Below are 17,855 nucleotides of genomic sequence, written 5' to 3'. Positions count from 1 at the left end.
GGTTTATCACTGGTTGATCTACATTCTCTTTCATACTGCCGTGTATGTCAAAGTTCACTAGCACATTTAATACAACTTCACATTAACTGAGAGGATAATGCTTTGAAAAAATACTTAATTGATGTGATTAACCATTTCAATGCATTCACTGACCACACTAATGAGCAGGTGTTTTGACTGTTACACAGAGAACTAAACAATAACAAAATGTGCGTTACTGTATAGCTTTCTTTAGTAATTTATACATTTTGGAGTATATCTTTATACCTTTACTTTTGCTTAAAGTCCGCTTAAAATCTAAATTTACTAAGTTTATTTTGTTAGCTCATTCATCAAATTTCCTTCAGCTTAGTCTCTGATTTATAAAAGGCTGCCACAGCGGAATGAACTGCCAACTATTCCAGCATATGTTTTATGCAGCGGATGCCCTTCCAGCCGCAACCCAGAACTGGGAAACGCGCATGAGGTGAATAATAAATCTGTGCAAATTAATCCACTGAAAACTAGATTCTAAAAATATCTTCAATGAAAATCAGAGCATTTGCTTCCGTATTTGGAGTGGCGGTCTTTCTGTTTACATTAATCCGAATGCTTCCATAGCAAACGTATAATAATAATACTCTTTCTTACCTTGACACGCTTTTGCAGGTTATCGTCTAGGTTTTGCAGTTTGTACTAATTGTTTTGAGAAATGCATTAACTGTTGTACAGAAATGCACTAGTGTTGTGAGAAACGCATCAAAGCTACTGAGAAAAACTGTAAAAACACTATTGGTTGGGTATAGGGAAATGGATGGGCTGGTCAATTGGTGAGTTTAAAAACACTATTAAGCTGGGGTTACACTGGGCTTTTCCTGCCATGGACTTCCATTCATATGCACACGAATGCGTCAGACCGGAAACGCGGGGTCATGCGTTAAGTTTCGCAGGTTGCTGCGTTGCAATGTTCAAGCTTGGTGAATTCTGACCTGCGAATTCTCAACACTTGACTGCGTGAGACCAATCGAGGATCAAAACAAGACATCTCTGAAAAGTTATTTAAAACATGGAGCAATCACTGGCTTTTTAAAATGTCTAAAAACCTTGTTTAATCCCGCCCCTTTTAGCAGCGCCACACGACAGAATTTTGCAAGCTCAAACTCTAATGTGACCGCAGCTTAAGTTGGCTATAAGGAAGTGGGTGGGTGGGTCAATCTGTGCATTTAAAAACACTATTGGTTGGGTATAGTGAAATGGATGGGCGGGTCAATCGGTGCATTTAAAAACACTATTGGTTGGGTATAGGAAACTGGGTGCATTTAAAAACACCATTGGTTGGGTATAGGGACGTGGGCTGGTGGGTGGGTGTGTTAATCGGTGCATTTAGAAACACTATTGGTTGGGTATAGGGAAATAAATGGGCGGGTCAATCGGTGCGTTTAAAAACACTGCTGGTTGGGTATAGGGAAATGGATGGACGAGTCAATCGGTGCATTTAAAAACACTATTGGTTGGGTATAGGAAAGTGGGTGGGTTGGTTAATCGGTGCATTTAAAAACACTATTGGTTGGGTATAGGGACGTGGGTGGTTGGATTAATCCGTGCATTTAAAAACAATATTGGTTGGTTATAGCTAAGTGGGTGGGTCAATCGGTGCATTTAAAAACACTATTGGTTGGATATAGGGAAATAAATGGGCGGGTCAATCTGTGCATTTAAAAACACCATTGGTTGGGTATAGGGAAGTGGATGGGCGGGTTAATCGGTGCATTTAAAAACACTATTGGTTGGGTATAGGAAAGTGGGTGGGTTGGTTAATCGGTGCATTTAAAAACACTATTGGTTGGGTATAGGGACGTGGGTGGGTTGGTTAATGGGTGCATTTAAAAACACTATTGGTTGGGTATAGGGACGTGGGTGGGTTGGTTAATGGGTGCATTTAAAAACACTATTGGTTGGGTATAGGGACGTGGGTGGGTGGGTTAATCGGTGCATTTAAAAACACTATTGGTTGGTTATAGCGAAGTGGGTGGTTCAGTCGGTGCATTTAAAAACACTATGGCATGCGTATAGGGAAGTGGATGGGTCAGTGGGTCAATCGGTGCATTTAAAAACACTATTGGTTGGGTGTAGGGAAGTGGGTGGATGGGTCAATCGGTTCTTTTTCAAACACTATCGGTTAAGTATAGGGAAGGAGAAGGGTGGTTCAGTCAAACAGTGAGTGAGTCAGTCAGTCAGTCGACAGCAGCCTCTAGTGGATTTACGCAAGAACAGCAGGTGCAAATGGCATTTACGAGAAAAATTTGTGATCTCAAAAAGCGTACACAGCAGCTTCTGGTGGATTTGCAAAACAAAAACTGCAAAAAAAAAAAAGTACCTCATTGGAGGTATTTGGCACTCTCCAGAACTGTATATTGGGGTGCGTTTTCAGAATGAGCCTGGGTTAAAAAAAAAAAAAAAAACAGCATAAATATTCCTACTGTCACAGTTTGGAGATGATCTCTGAGTATTCTCTGCCCTTGCATAACATCGTCTTGTTCTGACATGTCAGTCTTGCTGCTTCTTTTTCCAAGATGATGCAACGTTTAGTTCAACCATAAAAAACTATTGTAACAAGTTTACAGAAATCCCTTGTGTACGAACAAATAAATGAGGAAATACAGGAGAAATACAGTCACCTTTCTCCTTTGAATTTAAAAATGCCTTTGCTAAATATACTATCTCGTCTTAAAGAGGAAACCGGGAATTTCTCTTAATACTCACCATATTCATCACTCAGGATTTATATAACATTTCTTCAGAAAGTTAACATTGTTTGTCAGCTACTTTAATACCTTATCTGACTGGCTGTGCATCTCCAGCTGTCCTTTCAGTGTTGAAATGAGGGTGTGGTGAAAGAAGGAAGGTAATTAGCAGGAAAACTTCTCTTCCAGCTTTATTTGAGCACATCTGCTGCCATCAGGATCACAACCTACAAAAACAGGTAAGAAAACATAGTAACTAGTGAACCAAACTCTACTTATTTTGTTGTGCTATGGAGGACAGTGATTTTAACATAATTCTGATAACGCTGACATGGTTGTCATTAGAGTTTCTTGTGTTTTATGTGAGGTTTAAGCTTTAGCAGAACCTCTTACTTTGTATGTAATTGTCATATTATGAGAAAATCATAACACTATAAGAGGCTGAAACATGCTAAAACTACTTTATGTCCAGTTTGGGTTGAGTAGAAATTGCGCCATCGAAAATTCATCCTTTAACTTTAGTGTAAATGACTTAAATTTATTCATGTGTATGAAAGAGTGATTATAATCCAGATCCAGTCTGACTGCATTTTCCTATTAGCAAGTACATGCAGGCTTAATTCAAGCAGGTTTTTGCCTAAAGGCATTCTTGAAAATATCTGTGTGTCAACAGATTTGTGCTAATGACTGTTTTAGCTGTAAAATCAAGTTTTTCTACAACATATCTGAAGGTTAGCGTTCATCTTTATGATCTGGTAGAGGAATGTCTGGTAGTTTAAAGAAACACTGTAGGCTTTTATGGCTTTATGACTATTTCGAAAAATATGTTCACGAGTTAACATGAGCAGAGGATTTCCTGTAAACACACCTGATGATGGCCCATTTTAGTAGCAGGGGGTGGAAAGAGTACTGAAAATTATACTTAAAAAAAGTACCATTACTTGGAAAAAAATATATAGTACAAGAGAAAATAAATCTGTTCTAATTACACTGAATGCTCGAGTGGTTCTTACGTTGTGAATGTTATTCCACCTCATATCCTGCAAATAAAAAAAAATAATTAACTTACATTAGTGTCCTTACATTTCTTTCTAAATCAAAATTACAGTATTTGACAGTCATGGACCATAAATAAATAAAATAAAAAAATGTGTGACTAATTTAACTTGAGAACACATTTTATTGATAGAATATATGAAAATGTAACATTCTGTAGTGCATTCTTCATCTTCTCATCAGTGACGTCAGTCTAAACTGTCTCTTGGTTGTTGTGTGTAATGATTTTGTGCCTTTTTGGACACTTTTAATGCTTTCACACTCACTGAAAAAAATGATTAATTGAATTTACTATTATTTTAGGTAAGTGGTTACAAACTATTTATATGGGCTGTATTTAGACAAATTAGGTTAAACATTATTATATTGCATTTGTTTGTCTAAATTCAGCCCATATGAATTGTTTGCAACCACTTACCTTAAACAATTTAGTAAGCCAATTTAGTAATTTAGTGATGGATGGATGGATGGAAGGAGGGATGGATGGATACAATATTTTAGGAGGATGGATAGATGGATATATGTATAGATGGATGGATGGATACAATATTCAGATGTATGGATGGAAAGATGGATATATGTATGGATGGATGGGTATATGAATGGATGGATGGATAGATGGATGTGATATTTAGATGGATGGATGGATGGATGGATGGATGGATGGATGGATGGATGGATGGATGGATGGATGGATGGATGGATTGATGGATACAATATTTAGATGTATAGATGGATGGATGGATGGAAAGATGGATATATGTATGGATGGATGGGTATATGAATGGATGGATGGATATGATATTTAGATAGATGGATGGATGGATGGATGGATGGATGGATGGATGGATGGATGGATGGATGGATGGATGGATGGATGGATGGATGGATGGATGGGTATGATATTTAGATAGATGGATGGATGGATGGATGGATGGATGGATGGATGGGTATGATATTTAGATGGATGGATGGATGGATGGATGGATGGATGGATGGATGCGATATTTGGATGGATGGATGGATGGATGGATGGAAGGATGGATGGATGGATGGATGGATGATGATAGATGGATATATGTATGAATAGATGATATATGTATGTATGTATGTATGTATGGATGGATGGATGGATGTATGGATGGATGGATGGATGTATGGATGGATGGATGGATGGATGGATGGATGGATGGATGGATGGATGGATGGATACAATACAATATTTAGAGGGATGGATGGAAGGATGGATGGATACAATATTTAGATGAATGGATAGATGAATGGATAGATGGATACGATACAATATTTAGATGGATGAATGGATGCAATATTTAGATAGATGAATGGATAAATTGATATATGTATAGATGGATGGATGGATAGATGGATGGATGGATAGATGAATGGATGGATACAATGTTCAGATGTATGGATGGATGGATGGAAAGATGGATATATGTATGGATGGATGGGTATTTAGATGAATAGATAGATGGATGAATGGATACGATATTTAAATGGATGGATGGATGGAAGGATGGATGGATGGATGAATAAATGAATGGATGGATGGATGGATAGACAGACAGACAGACGGACATATGTTTTCATTAGTAGGATTGTTTGTTAGTAGGATGTACAGTTTGTCATTCTGCTGTGAACTCCTCAATAGATGGCGTACTCCACACAAACACTAGCTGCAGGCTGCTTTGGGAAAATATACAAGGAGAAATATGGAGACGCATGGGCTGCTCTCAAGAGAGTTCCTCTGGGCCTCATCAGCAAACAACAGCTGGATAGAGAATGCAGAGTATATCAGTAAGTGCACATGTCTAATAATTTTCTGATTTAACTGCTGAGCTTAAACACATGAAAAAAAAAATTTCTTCCTCACACCAGTAATGCTCGGCATCCAAACATATTGAAGCTTCTCGGCGATCCTTGGCTGAAAGACTCCAAGTGGAACATTCCTTTAGAGTTCATCTTTGGGGAAGACCTTGAGACGACCATCTTCAAAGTACAGCTTTCTAAAATACAGGTAAACATGACAGAAACTGCTGAATAGGGCTGCCAAAAGTTTTGAGTTCGGCTTTTAAAAAAAAATTATTTAAATTTAGTACGATTTGTACCGTATTCGATACTTTTGACATCCTTACTGCTGAACAATGATTGTTCTGTCTTCCTTTACTCACCCATGGGTCAAACCTGAATTCGATGTTGTCTAGACAATCTGCCCAATTATGCAATATGATGCTTTTTTGGGACTGACAATGCATAAATCTGAAAACAGGTTACCAAGTAGAAGTATTTTAGAAAATACCGTCAATGTCGTGTCCATGTAAACACCTGAAAATGAGTCTTTAAAAACAATAATGTCTTATGCATGCATGGTCATGATTAGGGGAGTGTAGATTAAAGGCAAACCTGAGCAAACAGAATAATGACCTGGCATGCGTAATGCAGCATTTTTAACAAGCTTCACAGAAGTGTAAATGTGAATCGTTTTGCAAATGTTGTGCAAATCTGAAAAGCAAGTGTTAGGCTACATGAAGAGCTAGGCTTGAGTGTCAGAAGTTAGAGGAAAGAAGATTTAAGTGCTTGTTAGTACCAGATGAGCTGAGTGATCTACTCCACACACAGCCATTTGAAGAGGTTACAAAGAATAGTCCGGAAATATATAGTTGCTAGCCTTGTCCTTGTCTTTATGACCACAGTGATCCCATGTTGTGATGACTTCTTTCAGCAGGATAATGTGCTTTGTCACTGAAATCATCTCAAACCGGTGTCAAACATCCTCCACGATGACTAGATCTCAATCCAACAGAGCTCCTTTGAGATGTGTTGGGACAGGAGATTCTCAGCATGAAGACAGCAAATACGCAGTAACTGTGTGATGCATCTGGCCATAACGGAGCAAAATCTGTAAGGAATGTTTCTAGCTGTCAGAGTATAAAGGAGACCCAAGTTCAAGAGGATTTATTTAAAAGAAGTGAATCAAAAGCTCTGTTCTTAAAATGCAGTAGGAGAAAGTCACTCAAAAAATATAATAGAGAACACAGGCAGTCAGTGATCAGCCCTCCTCTGGACGATGATGGACTGGTCAAACGAAAAGACCCTCTAGGTTAAACAATCGAAAATGTAGAAACAGACCTCAGGAAGCCGAGATGGTGGAGAGACTTCACTCAAGTGTGGACTGTGGGTAGAGCAGAGGTAAGCCAGTGCACAGATGATCGAACAACAAGTGGGTAGAGACAAAACAGGACTGGACGAGATGAAATACAAGAGGTATAATCTTCTGATCAGGAAGGACAGGTAACACGTGTAACTCTCAGACACAAGAACAATTATCAAGCACAGAACGAGGGAGAAGGGGAGACTAAATAGCCAAATAATCAGGAAGAACTGGTGAGAGTAACGGGGACGGGGAAACAAGGGAATTGATAACAGGTGAAACTGCATACAAATACCTAGACACAAGAGGAAGACAGAGAAAACACACACAAAAAAACAGACACTAGCACTTTCCTGAATCAATGCCAACAAAAAATATGGTGGTTTTGAAGTTGAACCACCTCAGGATGGATGGATAGTGAAGGTGAAATGAAGAGTCATAGAACCCTAAATAATGTTGTCTGACTGTACAGAGCACTGAGGCTAAATTCCTGCTCCCTCCCATCTCGTACATGCTTATTACATGCCACTGCAGCCATCTATTGGTCACAGTAGAACACTACACTCATGAGGATGAGTAATTGATGACAACATTTGTATTTTTGACTCCTAATATCTTAAACAACTGAATAAAAAAATGATTATGTATTAATGGACAAAATGAACCAAAGTGAGCAATATTCTCATGTGTGTGTGTGTGTGTGTGTCTCTTTCAGCTGACTCCGGCTGTGAGAGCTACAATCATCACTGGTATGTGTGAAGGTTTGCTTCATCTGCATAGTAAAGACATCGTCCATCAGGACCTCAAACCTGATAACGTCATGGTGAGCGAGATACAAATGTTCCTCATGGGGCCAAGAATTACTAAAGAAGTAGTTTTAGCTCAGTGGCTACCTTTTCATTGCAATTCTCATTCATTGGTTTGTTGATGAACGTTTGGGGATACAATTTTTGCATCGTTGACATGTAAGAACCACTTTGGGTTCCTTACATAATCTTTTAGTGAATATTTCTTAAAAATAACCATGGCTGCTTCCGAAACCGCCTACTTAGTAGGTACTGCATTTGAATTTAAACATACTACTCGGCAGTTAGAAAAGTGCGTTCTATACAGTATAAATGTGAGCAGCATAAATGGAATTCGGACGTACTACATCCGGCATTTTGTCATCATCATGTGACCTACTGTACCTGCGTCAGTTGCGTCGCTTCACTCCCATTTATGAATTCTCTCATGGGGCATCATGGGATAGTGCAGCGCACTTCAGAATCTCCCGGAAGTAGTAAGTCATCCGGGTACCTCTCGCATACTGATTTTCGAATTCTATGAATTCCGACGTACTACTCGGCTCGCATACTGTTTTTAGCTTACTGTATAGTATTGAAGTATGCGGTTTCAGACGCAGCCTATTTCTTTCTTAAAGTTCACATGAACTGAAAGTTGCTGAGACTTTTATCTCAGTACATTGAAGTATTTCCAACTGAAACAAAATACTATGTAGGTGGCGGAGCTTTATTTTTGTGATGCTCATAGCAAACTAACAATATCAGGAATGTGGTTAAAGTCCACATGAACCAGAAACTGCAACCGTTTTTTTTTTTTGTTTTTTAGGGACCGAGCACCGAACGGTGCAAGGCCCTATTGGAATTGCTCCGTTTCTTATTATTCTTCTTCTTCCGCGGAATGAATCGCGGTTTTGAGGGGCTAAACATGCCCGAAAACTCACGCAACTTTGCACACGCCTCAGAAGTGGCGAAAATTTACGTTTGTTATGGGTCTCGGAAAGGGGCGTGGCAAAATGACTCGACAGCGCCACCTAGAAAATTTAAACGGACGAGCCCCCGACCCACGAATCACGCACATGCACGAAAATTGGCACACACCTCAAACATGCCAAAACATACAAAAAAGTCTCTTGGAGCCATATCTCAAACCCAACAGGAAGTCGGATATTTTTGACTTCCTGCAGCGAAAAAGTAGCGATTTTGCCATTTCCAGGCGTTGTATTTTAACGAACTCCTCCTAGGGATTTTATCCAATCAACACCAAAATTTGGTTTTGTCATCTAAAGGCCTTGGCGATGTTAAATTGCGAAGCTTTAGAGTTTTCATCGATGGGCGTGTCCGTGGCGGCCTCGCAAACTTTGACGATTCGCCACGAAACAGGAAGTCATTATAACTCAGGCATGCATTATACGATCTGCCTCAAAAATGACACGCTTGATAAGAGTCCTGACCTGAACACGTTTACATGCCGATATCCAGATACAGTTATAGCGCCACCTGCTGGCCACAGGAAATGACATGATTTACAGTGTAACAAACTCCTCTCACAAATTTTATCGTATCAGCACCAAATTTGGGTGGTGTCATCTGAAAGCTCTAGCGATGATATATTGTGAAGATCTAGAGTTTTCGCAGAGGGGCGTGTCCGTGGCGGCATGACAAGCCTCAACGCTTCGCCATGGAACAGGAAGTCCTTATAACGCAACCACACAATGTCCGATCAGCCTGAACCTTCACAAGGTTGATAAAAGTCCTCTCCTGAACACATCTTCATAACAATATTGAAGTGGGCGTGGCTAAATGACTCGACAGCGCCACCTACCAAACTTAATCGGACGAGCCCCTGATATACGAATCACGCACATGCACGAAAATTGGCACACACCTCAAACACGCCAAAACATACAAAAAAGTCTCTTGGAGCCATATCTCAAACCCAACAGGAAGTCGGTTTTTTTTAACTTCCTGCGGCAAATAAGTGGCGTTTTTGCCATTTCCAGGCGTTGTATTTTAACAAACTCCTCCTAGGGATTTTATCCGATCAACACCAAAATTTGGTTTTGTCATCTAAAGGCCTTGGCGATGTTAAATTGCGAAGCTTTAGAGTTTTCATCGATGGGCGTGTCCGTGGCGGCCTTGCAAACTTTGACGATTCGCCACAAAACAGGAAGTCGTTTTAACTCAGGCATGCATTATCAGATCTGCCTCAAAATTTACACATTTGATAACAGTCCGGACCTGAATACGTTTATATGCTGATATCCAGATAGAGTTATAGCGCCACCTGCTGGCCACAGGAAATGACATGTTTTACATTGTAATATACTCCTTCCGCAAACTTTATTATATCAGCACCAAATTTGAGTGATGTTATTTGAAAGCTCTGGCGATGATATATTGTAAAGATCTAGAGATTTTGCAGAGGGGCCTGTCCGTGGCGGCATGACAAACCTCAACGCTTCGCCATGGAACAGGAAATGATTATAACTCAACCACAAAATGTCCGATCTGCCTGAACCTTCACAAGGTTGATCATATTCCTCTCCTTAACACATCCACATATCAATATTGAGTCTGTCATAGCGCCACCTGCTGGCAGAAGGTAGTTTGGCTTGTAACTCGGCCACACAATCTCTGATCTGCGTGAAACTTCACATGGTTGATAAAAGTCCTCTCCTGAACACATCCACATAACAATATTGAGTCAGTCATGGCGCCATGTGCTGGCAGAAGATAGTTTGGCTAATAACTCAGCCACACAAAGTCTGACCAGCCTGAAAATTTACATGGTTGATTAAAATCCTCTTCTGAAGACATCTACATGCCAATGTTGAGTCACAGTCATAGCGCCACCTGCTGGCAACAGAAAATTACATATAACTCAGCTAAACAATGTCCGATCTGGCTAAAAATTCAAATGGTTGATAAGATTCTTCTACCAAAGGCATCTACATGCAAATCTTGAGTCACAGTCATAGAGCCACCTGCTGACAAGAGGAAGTTTGCTGCTTGCAGCTTTAATTTTTTTTTTGGTATTGTAACGCAGTTCCTAGAGAAACAGAATATTCAATGAGCAAACAGTGGGCGTTGCTTGTTATTTCTACTAGATGTTTGATGTAGTAAAGTGGGTATTTAATTCAGAAAGATCAGAAAAAAGGGGAGAGTTATTACAATCTAACAGACACCTCCTCCACACCATTTATGTTTGTTTTCAAAACTGAAAGTTGGAGGGGCGTGACTAACATACTTAATACCTCAGACAGACGTAAACTGAGCATTTAACTGAAAAAATAGGAAGTGCATATTCAGATTTCAATTAAAGATCACAAGGGCAAACTTTTTTTTTTTTGATAAAATGCATAGATTAATTGTTCACCACAAAACTAGTAATGTGAGCTAACGAAATCAATATGGTTAGTTTATTTGAGAATAAGTCAATACTTTAAGAATGTTGTAGCTGAAGCCATCAATCTGACATCAACAGAGAGGGGCCAACACTCCAAACGCTGAAGCAAATGTTTAGATTTTGATTGAGGTCTAACCAAATATAAATATGTACAGTTGAAGTCAGAATTATTAGCCCCCTGAATTATTAGCCCCCTGTTCATATTTTCCCATTTTTTTTTAATGGAGAGCAGTTTTTTTAACACCTTTCTAATCATAATAGTTTTAATAACTCATTTCTAATAACTGATTTACTTTACTGATTTACAAATAACTGATTTATTTTATCTTTGCCATGATGACATATTCATGATGATTTATATTTTTTAAGTAACTTTTATAAAGCTTAAAGTGACATTTAAAGGCTTAACTAGGTTAATTAGGTTAACTGTGCAGGTTAGAGTAATTAGACAAATTATTGTATAACAATGGTTTGTTCCGTAGACTATCGGAAAAAAATATAGCTTCAAGGGGTTAATAATTTTGTCCTTAAAATGGTGTTTAAAAAATTAATAACTACTTTTATTCTAATAAAAATAAAACAAATAAGACTTTTTCCTAAAGAAAAAATATTATCAGACATACTGTGAAGATGTGTTTCTTTGTTAAACGTTGTTTGGGAAATATTTAAAAAATAAAAACACAAACAAAGGGGGAATAATAATTCATACATGTACTGTACATATACAGAATATTTTGTAAAATATAAATGTTCTATGGATGTTTTGTTTTTAAGATTGTAGAAGCTTTTATTTAAACAAAAACATTGAATTCCTTTTCATTACATTCGAATTATTCAAATGTTTCTCACACCATGAAAAATGGTTCTGCCAAGATCTCTTCACTAAAACATTCTTTGAGCAAACTAAAATACCTTTTCTATGGCATTGCTACAAAATCTCCCTTTTGAAACCATTATATTTAGGGAATACATTTATTATAAAGAGCTTTAATTTCATTTAGGTATTAGGACTGTGTTCATTTAGGTCTTAGATGTTTTGCACACAGAAAAAAGCACAGTGTTTACTGTAAATTCATGTAAATTCAATCTGTGACCTTTGTAGATTTGGTATCCAATGTCTCTGCATGTAAACTCCACATCACCGTGAAATTAATAAATACTTCAATTCAAATAAAAAAATAAAATAAAAAGTCCTTTAGCTAAATGATCAGTAAATTGATTTAGGTTGTAGGTAGGATTAGGGATGTAAAATAATAGCATGTTATTATAATAATAGCATAATATCCTAATAGCATAATATCCTAATAATAGGCAGGCAAAAAGCCATGCAGATAATATGAATTGTTATTTAAATAGTGTAACCAACCAAGCAAACAAACCAACAAAAAATCAAACAAACAAATAAACAAACAACCAAACAAACAAAAAGCAAACTAATAAATAAATAAATTAATTAATTAATAAATAAACAAACAAATAAATAAATAAATAAATGAATTAATGAACAAATAAATAAATAAATAAATAAATAAATAAATAAATAAATAAATAAATAAGGAGGCATGATGGCTCAGTGGTTAGCACTGTCACCTCATAGGAAGAAGGTTGCTGGCTCAATTCCTGGCTGTGCCAGTTGGCATTTCTGTGTGGAGTTGGTGTGTGTGTGTGTGTGTGTGTGTGTGTGTGTGTGTGTGTGTGTGTGTGTGTGTGTGTGTGTGTGTGTGTGTGTGTGTGAATGAGTGTGTATGGGTGTTTCCCAGTACCTGGTTGCGGGTGGAAGGGCATCCACTGCCTAAAACATATGCTGGCATAGCTGGCGGTTCATTCTGCTGTGGCCACCTCTGATAAATATGAGACTAAACCGAAGAAAATGAATGTTTAAATAAATAAATGAACACATACATAATTATTTGATTAGATTTTTCCCTCTCTGTAAAAAATCTCTATCTTTTTTATTTAGGTGGAACATCAAACTCACCGTGCTGTGATCATTGATTTGGGACTGGCGAAATTCTCCCGCAATGGACTCTCATCCGCAGTAAACTTGGGGAACGAAGCGTACTCAGCTCCAGAGATCCTGCAGTTGAACGGAGTGCGTGACAAGCGCTCAGACGTTTGGGCCATGGGCAAAATCATAGCTGAACTCTGCGCCAGGATCAGATTGCCCACCCAATCTGTGTCAGTCCTCAAAATTCGTGAAACCCTCAAAGACCAGCCATACTGTACTCCAGTGTCCAGGATGGCGGAAGTCAACCCCAACTACAGAGCTTCTATGGCTGGAGTCATTGCAGAAATCAGGAGAGCTGGAGCCATTCAACAAATAGACGGCAGACCTAAAGACATTACAAGAGACATCCCAAGAGACATTACAAGAGACATCCCAAAAGACATTACAAGAGAGATCCCAAGAGATATTACAAGAGATTTTACTAGAGATATTACTAGAGACATTCCAAGAGAGATCCCAATGGCAAATCAGAAGTGGAGTCCTCTTCCTCCTAAGATGGAGTTAAATAAACCTAATTTGTATTATCGGCAGGACCCACCTCAGCAGAGAGATTTTGGAAAGGCATTGGTCCCGGGTAAAAATGAGGCGTTAAACAAGCAGTTCTCACTGATGTCCTTTCCATGTCCTCTCCCAGAAACTGGAAAAGTGACTCAGGAGCGCTACAATGAGGAGAAAGGAGCCCTAGAATATAAAGAGATCGTCACGAAGGGAGGAAAAATCGTCAAATATGAGAAAGTACAAATAACTAAATAGAGTTTGTGTTCCTGAAAAAGGTGGCTGTACAGTACATATTTTACAGTGGTGGTGCTTTAAAAAAAACTCCACATTGTGTTCTGGTTGGTTCATTTTTGGATTTGTAGTTTTAAAAGATTTTCAGAAATGTCCTAAGACAAAAAATGGGTGCTGTTCAACAGTTTTAGGACTGTTTCATGTTGATGAAAGGTTTTGATTCACTTTAAATGTTGACTTGCATCCCATTCACACGGGGCTTCAGCGTCAACGCTTGACAGAGGGCGTGTCTGAAGCTGGGGCTGACGCGATTGTCATAGCAGCGTCAGCCAATGAAAATAGGCCACTGTCTGAGCTGGTGTATTTGCATACAGCGATCTGATTGGCTGATGTTTTCGTCGGCGCTTGAAAAGTTGAGCAACTCCCAACTTCTGCCGCGAGCAACGCTTCTGAAGTAGCGCCGACAGATCCACAATGCAGTTCGGCAACTCATCCATTCAAAGTAAATGGGAAGTTTTGTTGCTGACGCCCCGTGTGAATTGGGTTATCATGTTTCATATCATTCGATGTTGATAATTAATTAATAAACCACTTTAATTCACCAACATTACTAAGGCAAATTGATTTATTAGTCAAAAACTAAAATATTTAAACAAAAATATCTGATCTCTTTATAATAAAACAAAAATAACTGTTAAAGAGACTCTTGATTCTGTTGACTCCGTAAACAACACAAATTATAATCAAATCTGAGCTTTCGAGTAAAGGAACCGACCATCAATGCATTTGAACATTAAAAATCGTGAAGTTGGATGACTATATCATCCCCTATGCTAAAAAATCTTTCAGATGTGGAGCTAGAGGCTGGGATGCACAAGAAAAGAAACCAAAAAGCCACTCTGGCGACATCCTTGTTGCAATTGGTTTCCTCAATTGGTTCAAGTTGACTTAATTTATTTAGTTTTTCAGTACTCAGTTTGAGTTTTCTTAATTTATTAGATTTTACTGTGGTCAAATTGCTTCATTTACTTAAATGGATTAAGTTCACAGTACTCATTAGGATTAGTTTTTGAACTTAAATGGTTTGTTGCAATCGGTTTCCTCAAATGGTTTGAGTTACCTTAACTTTTTGGGTTTTACAGTGTGGAAATGACACTTACACTCTAAGCTTATTGGCATTGCTTTCAAGGCGTGTGCTCAGCAGCCACATTTTCATAAAACTATAGCGCTTCATACCGAAACTAAATACCAAATCTTTTTTTAAATTGATATTGATGGTTTTCAGTCAATAAATATTCATGCCGATTTTATTGCCCAGCCCTATGTTGACTATTGTCATTTTGTGACTTTTTTCCCTTTAGGATTATTAAAATGCACATAAAGCACATACAGTTGAAACTAAGTTTACATACACTCTAAAAAAGGAACATAACCATTTTTTTTAAAACATGTCTGATGGTAAATCATATTGAACGTTTATTGTTTAGATCCGTTATGATTACTTAAATCATTTACATTTGCCAAATTCCAGAATAATGAGAAAATTTGTTTTTAAGATTTTTTTATTAAATTCTAGAAAGTCAAAAGTTGATATATTCAGTCATAATCATATCCTTGGTATTTTTTTAGCTTTGCTTTTTAACTGTATAACTTTGGTCAAATGTTTTGGGTTATCCTTCTACAAACTACTCACAATAGTTCTAAGGAATTTTGGCCCATGTCTTCTGACAGAACTGGTGTAACTGAGTCAGATTTGTAGGCTGTCTTGCGCGCACAAGCTTTTTCAACTCTGCCCACAAATTTTCTGTAGGATTGACATCAAGTCTTTGTGATGGCCACTCCAAACAAATTGGCAGTATGCTTAGGGTCATGGTTCATTTGAAAGACCCATTTGTGGCCAAGTTTTAATTTCCTGGCTGATGTCTTTAGATGTTGCTTCAGTATTTCTACATAATGTTCTTTCTTCATGATGCCATCTATGCTGTTAAGTGGACCAGTCCCTCCTGCAGCAAAACAGCCCCACAACATGATGCTGCCGCCCCCATACTTCACAGTTGGGATGGTGTTCCTAGGCTTGTAAGCTTTCCCCTTTGTCCTCCAAATGTAACACTGGTCATTATGGCCAAACAGTTCAATCTTAGTTCCATCATACCACAGGACATGTCTCCAACAATTATTCTATTTCCCAGTGTAATTTAGCAAACTTTAATCTGGCTTTTTTGTTGATTCTGGCTTGTTGATTTTCCCATCACGTCAAACAAGGAAGCAGTGTGTTTGAGGGTTTCTTTAAATACTATTCTACAGTTGTGCCTCCAAATAACTCAAATGTTGTCAATTAGCCAATCAGAAACTTTCAAAACCTTAACACCATCATCTGAGCTTTTTCAGAGGCTTAATAATCTTATCGTATGTAAACTTGACTTTCCAGAAAAGTAATAACAATTTCTTAACAAATCTCTCTCTCTCATTATTCTGCTATTAAGCATAACAAAAACTAATTTGATAATCCTAACTTACCTAAAAGAGAAAAAAGTTTAGTCGCATTATGTGCCTTTTTATACAGTGTATGTAAACTTCTGCTTTCAACTGTAAATAAAAACATTCTACAATATATATATATATATATATATATATATATATATATATATATATATATATATATATATATATATATATATATTAATCCTTTAATTTTACTGTTAAAGGCAGTGTCACAGAACCAAAAAGAAACAAAGAAATAAGCAAAAAAGCAAGTCTCTAACAGTGATTTAATTTATGCAATTTGGAAATGCTTTTTGCATGTTTATCTGCCTTGATTGTTTATATTGTTACAGTATACATCATGCTACATCTAAATCTCAGACTTTATTACACACTTTAAGCCCTTTTTCACACTTTCTTAGTAATAATATAAATTAACAAAGGGGTTTTAAAGATGCTGTTAAATGCATTGTTTGTTTTTGTGTGAGAACTATTCATGAAATGTTAAAGGATTACTGTTCTTATCAGGTTTTGTATTGCTTTGTTATTATTTTTGGCAATTTACACTGAATCAAATGCAGCTCAATTTGACTCAAAGCATGAAAGTTACCTGAATTCTGAACAACTGTCAAAGTAAAGAGGTTGACACTGTCAGAGTTCAATTGCTCTTGATATTTGAGTTATGTCACTAGTTAAAACTCTGTGATGTAAAATAATTGATGTAAAATACAAATCAATGACATGTTTGAAACACTGTTTTCTTTTATTGAAGATGCTCATGCAGGTTGATAAACCTTACTCTACAGATATCAACAAGACTGACAAAACTAAAAGTGCATATTCTACATTCACAAGAGGACTAACATTACTGTAAATAATGCATACCTCTGGTGCACACACACACATACAGTGCTCAGCATATATAAGTACACCCCTCACAAATCTATCTTTTAAATTCATATTTTTAATAGGAACCTATACAAAATTATATTTGTGCATATACATTAGATTAGTCAGTACTGAAGCCAAATCTGGAGCTCAACTAACCAAATAACTTACGATAACGCTTCAAAAACTAGCAGCCCAAATGTATATGTTATTGAAAAATATTAAATACAAATTTAAGAGAAGCAAAAGAACCAAAAGCATTGAAAAATTTAGTTGATATTTTGTAGGTTGTATTTTTTTGTGTGATCCTTGTCTCCAGTTTGTTTACCCTCGGGTTTCTACTGTCTCCACACTGCCAAAACATACCTGCACCCAATCAGCACTAAGGGTGTGGTATGCTGTCACACACTACATCATTGGTCTTGACGTGTGCTCAAGGAAAATCAAGAACAGTAGGGACTGCATTTTTTGAAATTCAGCAGAGCGTAGGAAGCTCTGATGAACAGGTGTGTTATAAACTATAAATCTGTGACTGAACAAACAAAACACACACACACACACACACACACACACACATATATATATATATATATATATATATATATAT

General features: G+C 37.5%; 1 protein-coding gene across 1 annotated transcript; it reads left to right on the top strand.

Annotated features, from left to right (window-relative positions):
- Positions 1-2,910: 2,910 nt before the first annotated feature.
- On the top strand, positions 2,911-15,200 carry zmp:0000000881. Its single transcript, XM_002665035.8, has 5 exons — positions 2,911-2,962; positions 5,452-5,597; positions 5,679-5,817; positions 7,667-7,774; positions 13,103-15,200. Exons 2-5 carry the CDS (start codon positions 5,452-5,454, stop codon positions 13,901-13,903), a joined length of 1,194 nt encoding a protein of 397 aa, XP_002665081.2. The 5' UTR covers positions 2,911-2,962; the 3' UTR covers positions 13,904-15,200.
- The last annotated feature ends 2,655 nt before the right edge of the window (positions 15,201-17,855 follow it).

The sequence above is a fragment of the Danio rerio genome, chromosome 16 (genome assembly GCF_049306965.1).
Source record: "Danio rerio strain Tuebingen ecotype United States chromosome 16, GRCz12tu, whole genome shotgun sequence".
In the NCBI taxonomy this organism is placed as follows: domain Eukaryota; kingdom Metazoa; phylum Chordata; class Actinopteri; order Cypriniformes; family Danionidae; genus Danio; species Danio rerio.
The sequence above is the reverse complement of the archived record's forward strand: the minus strand, read 5'-3'. Positions and strand labels throughout refer to the sequence as shown.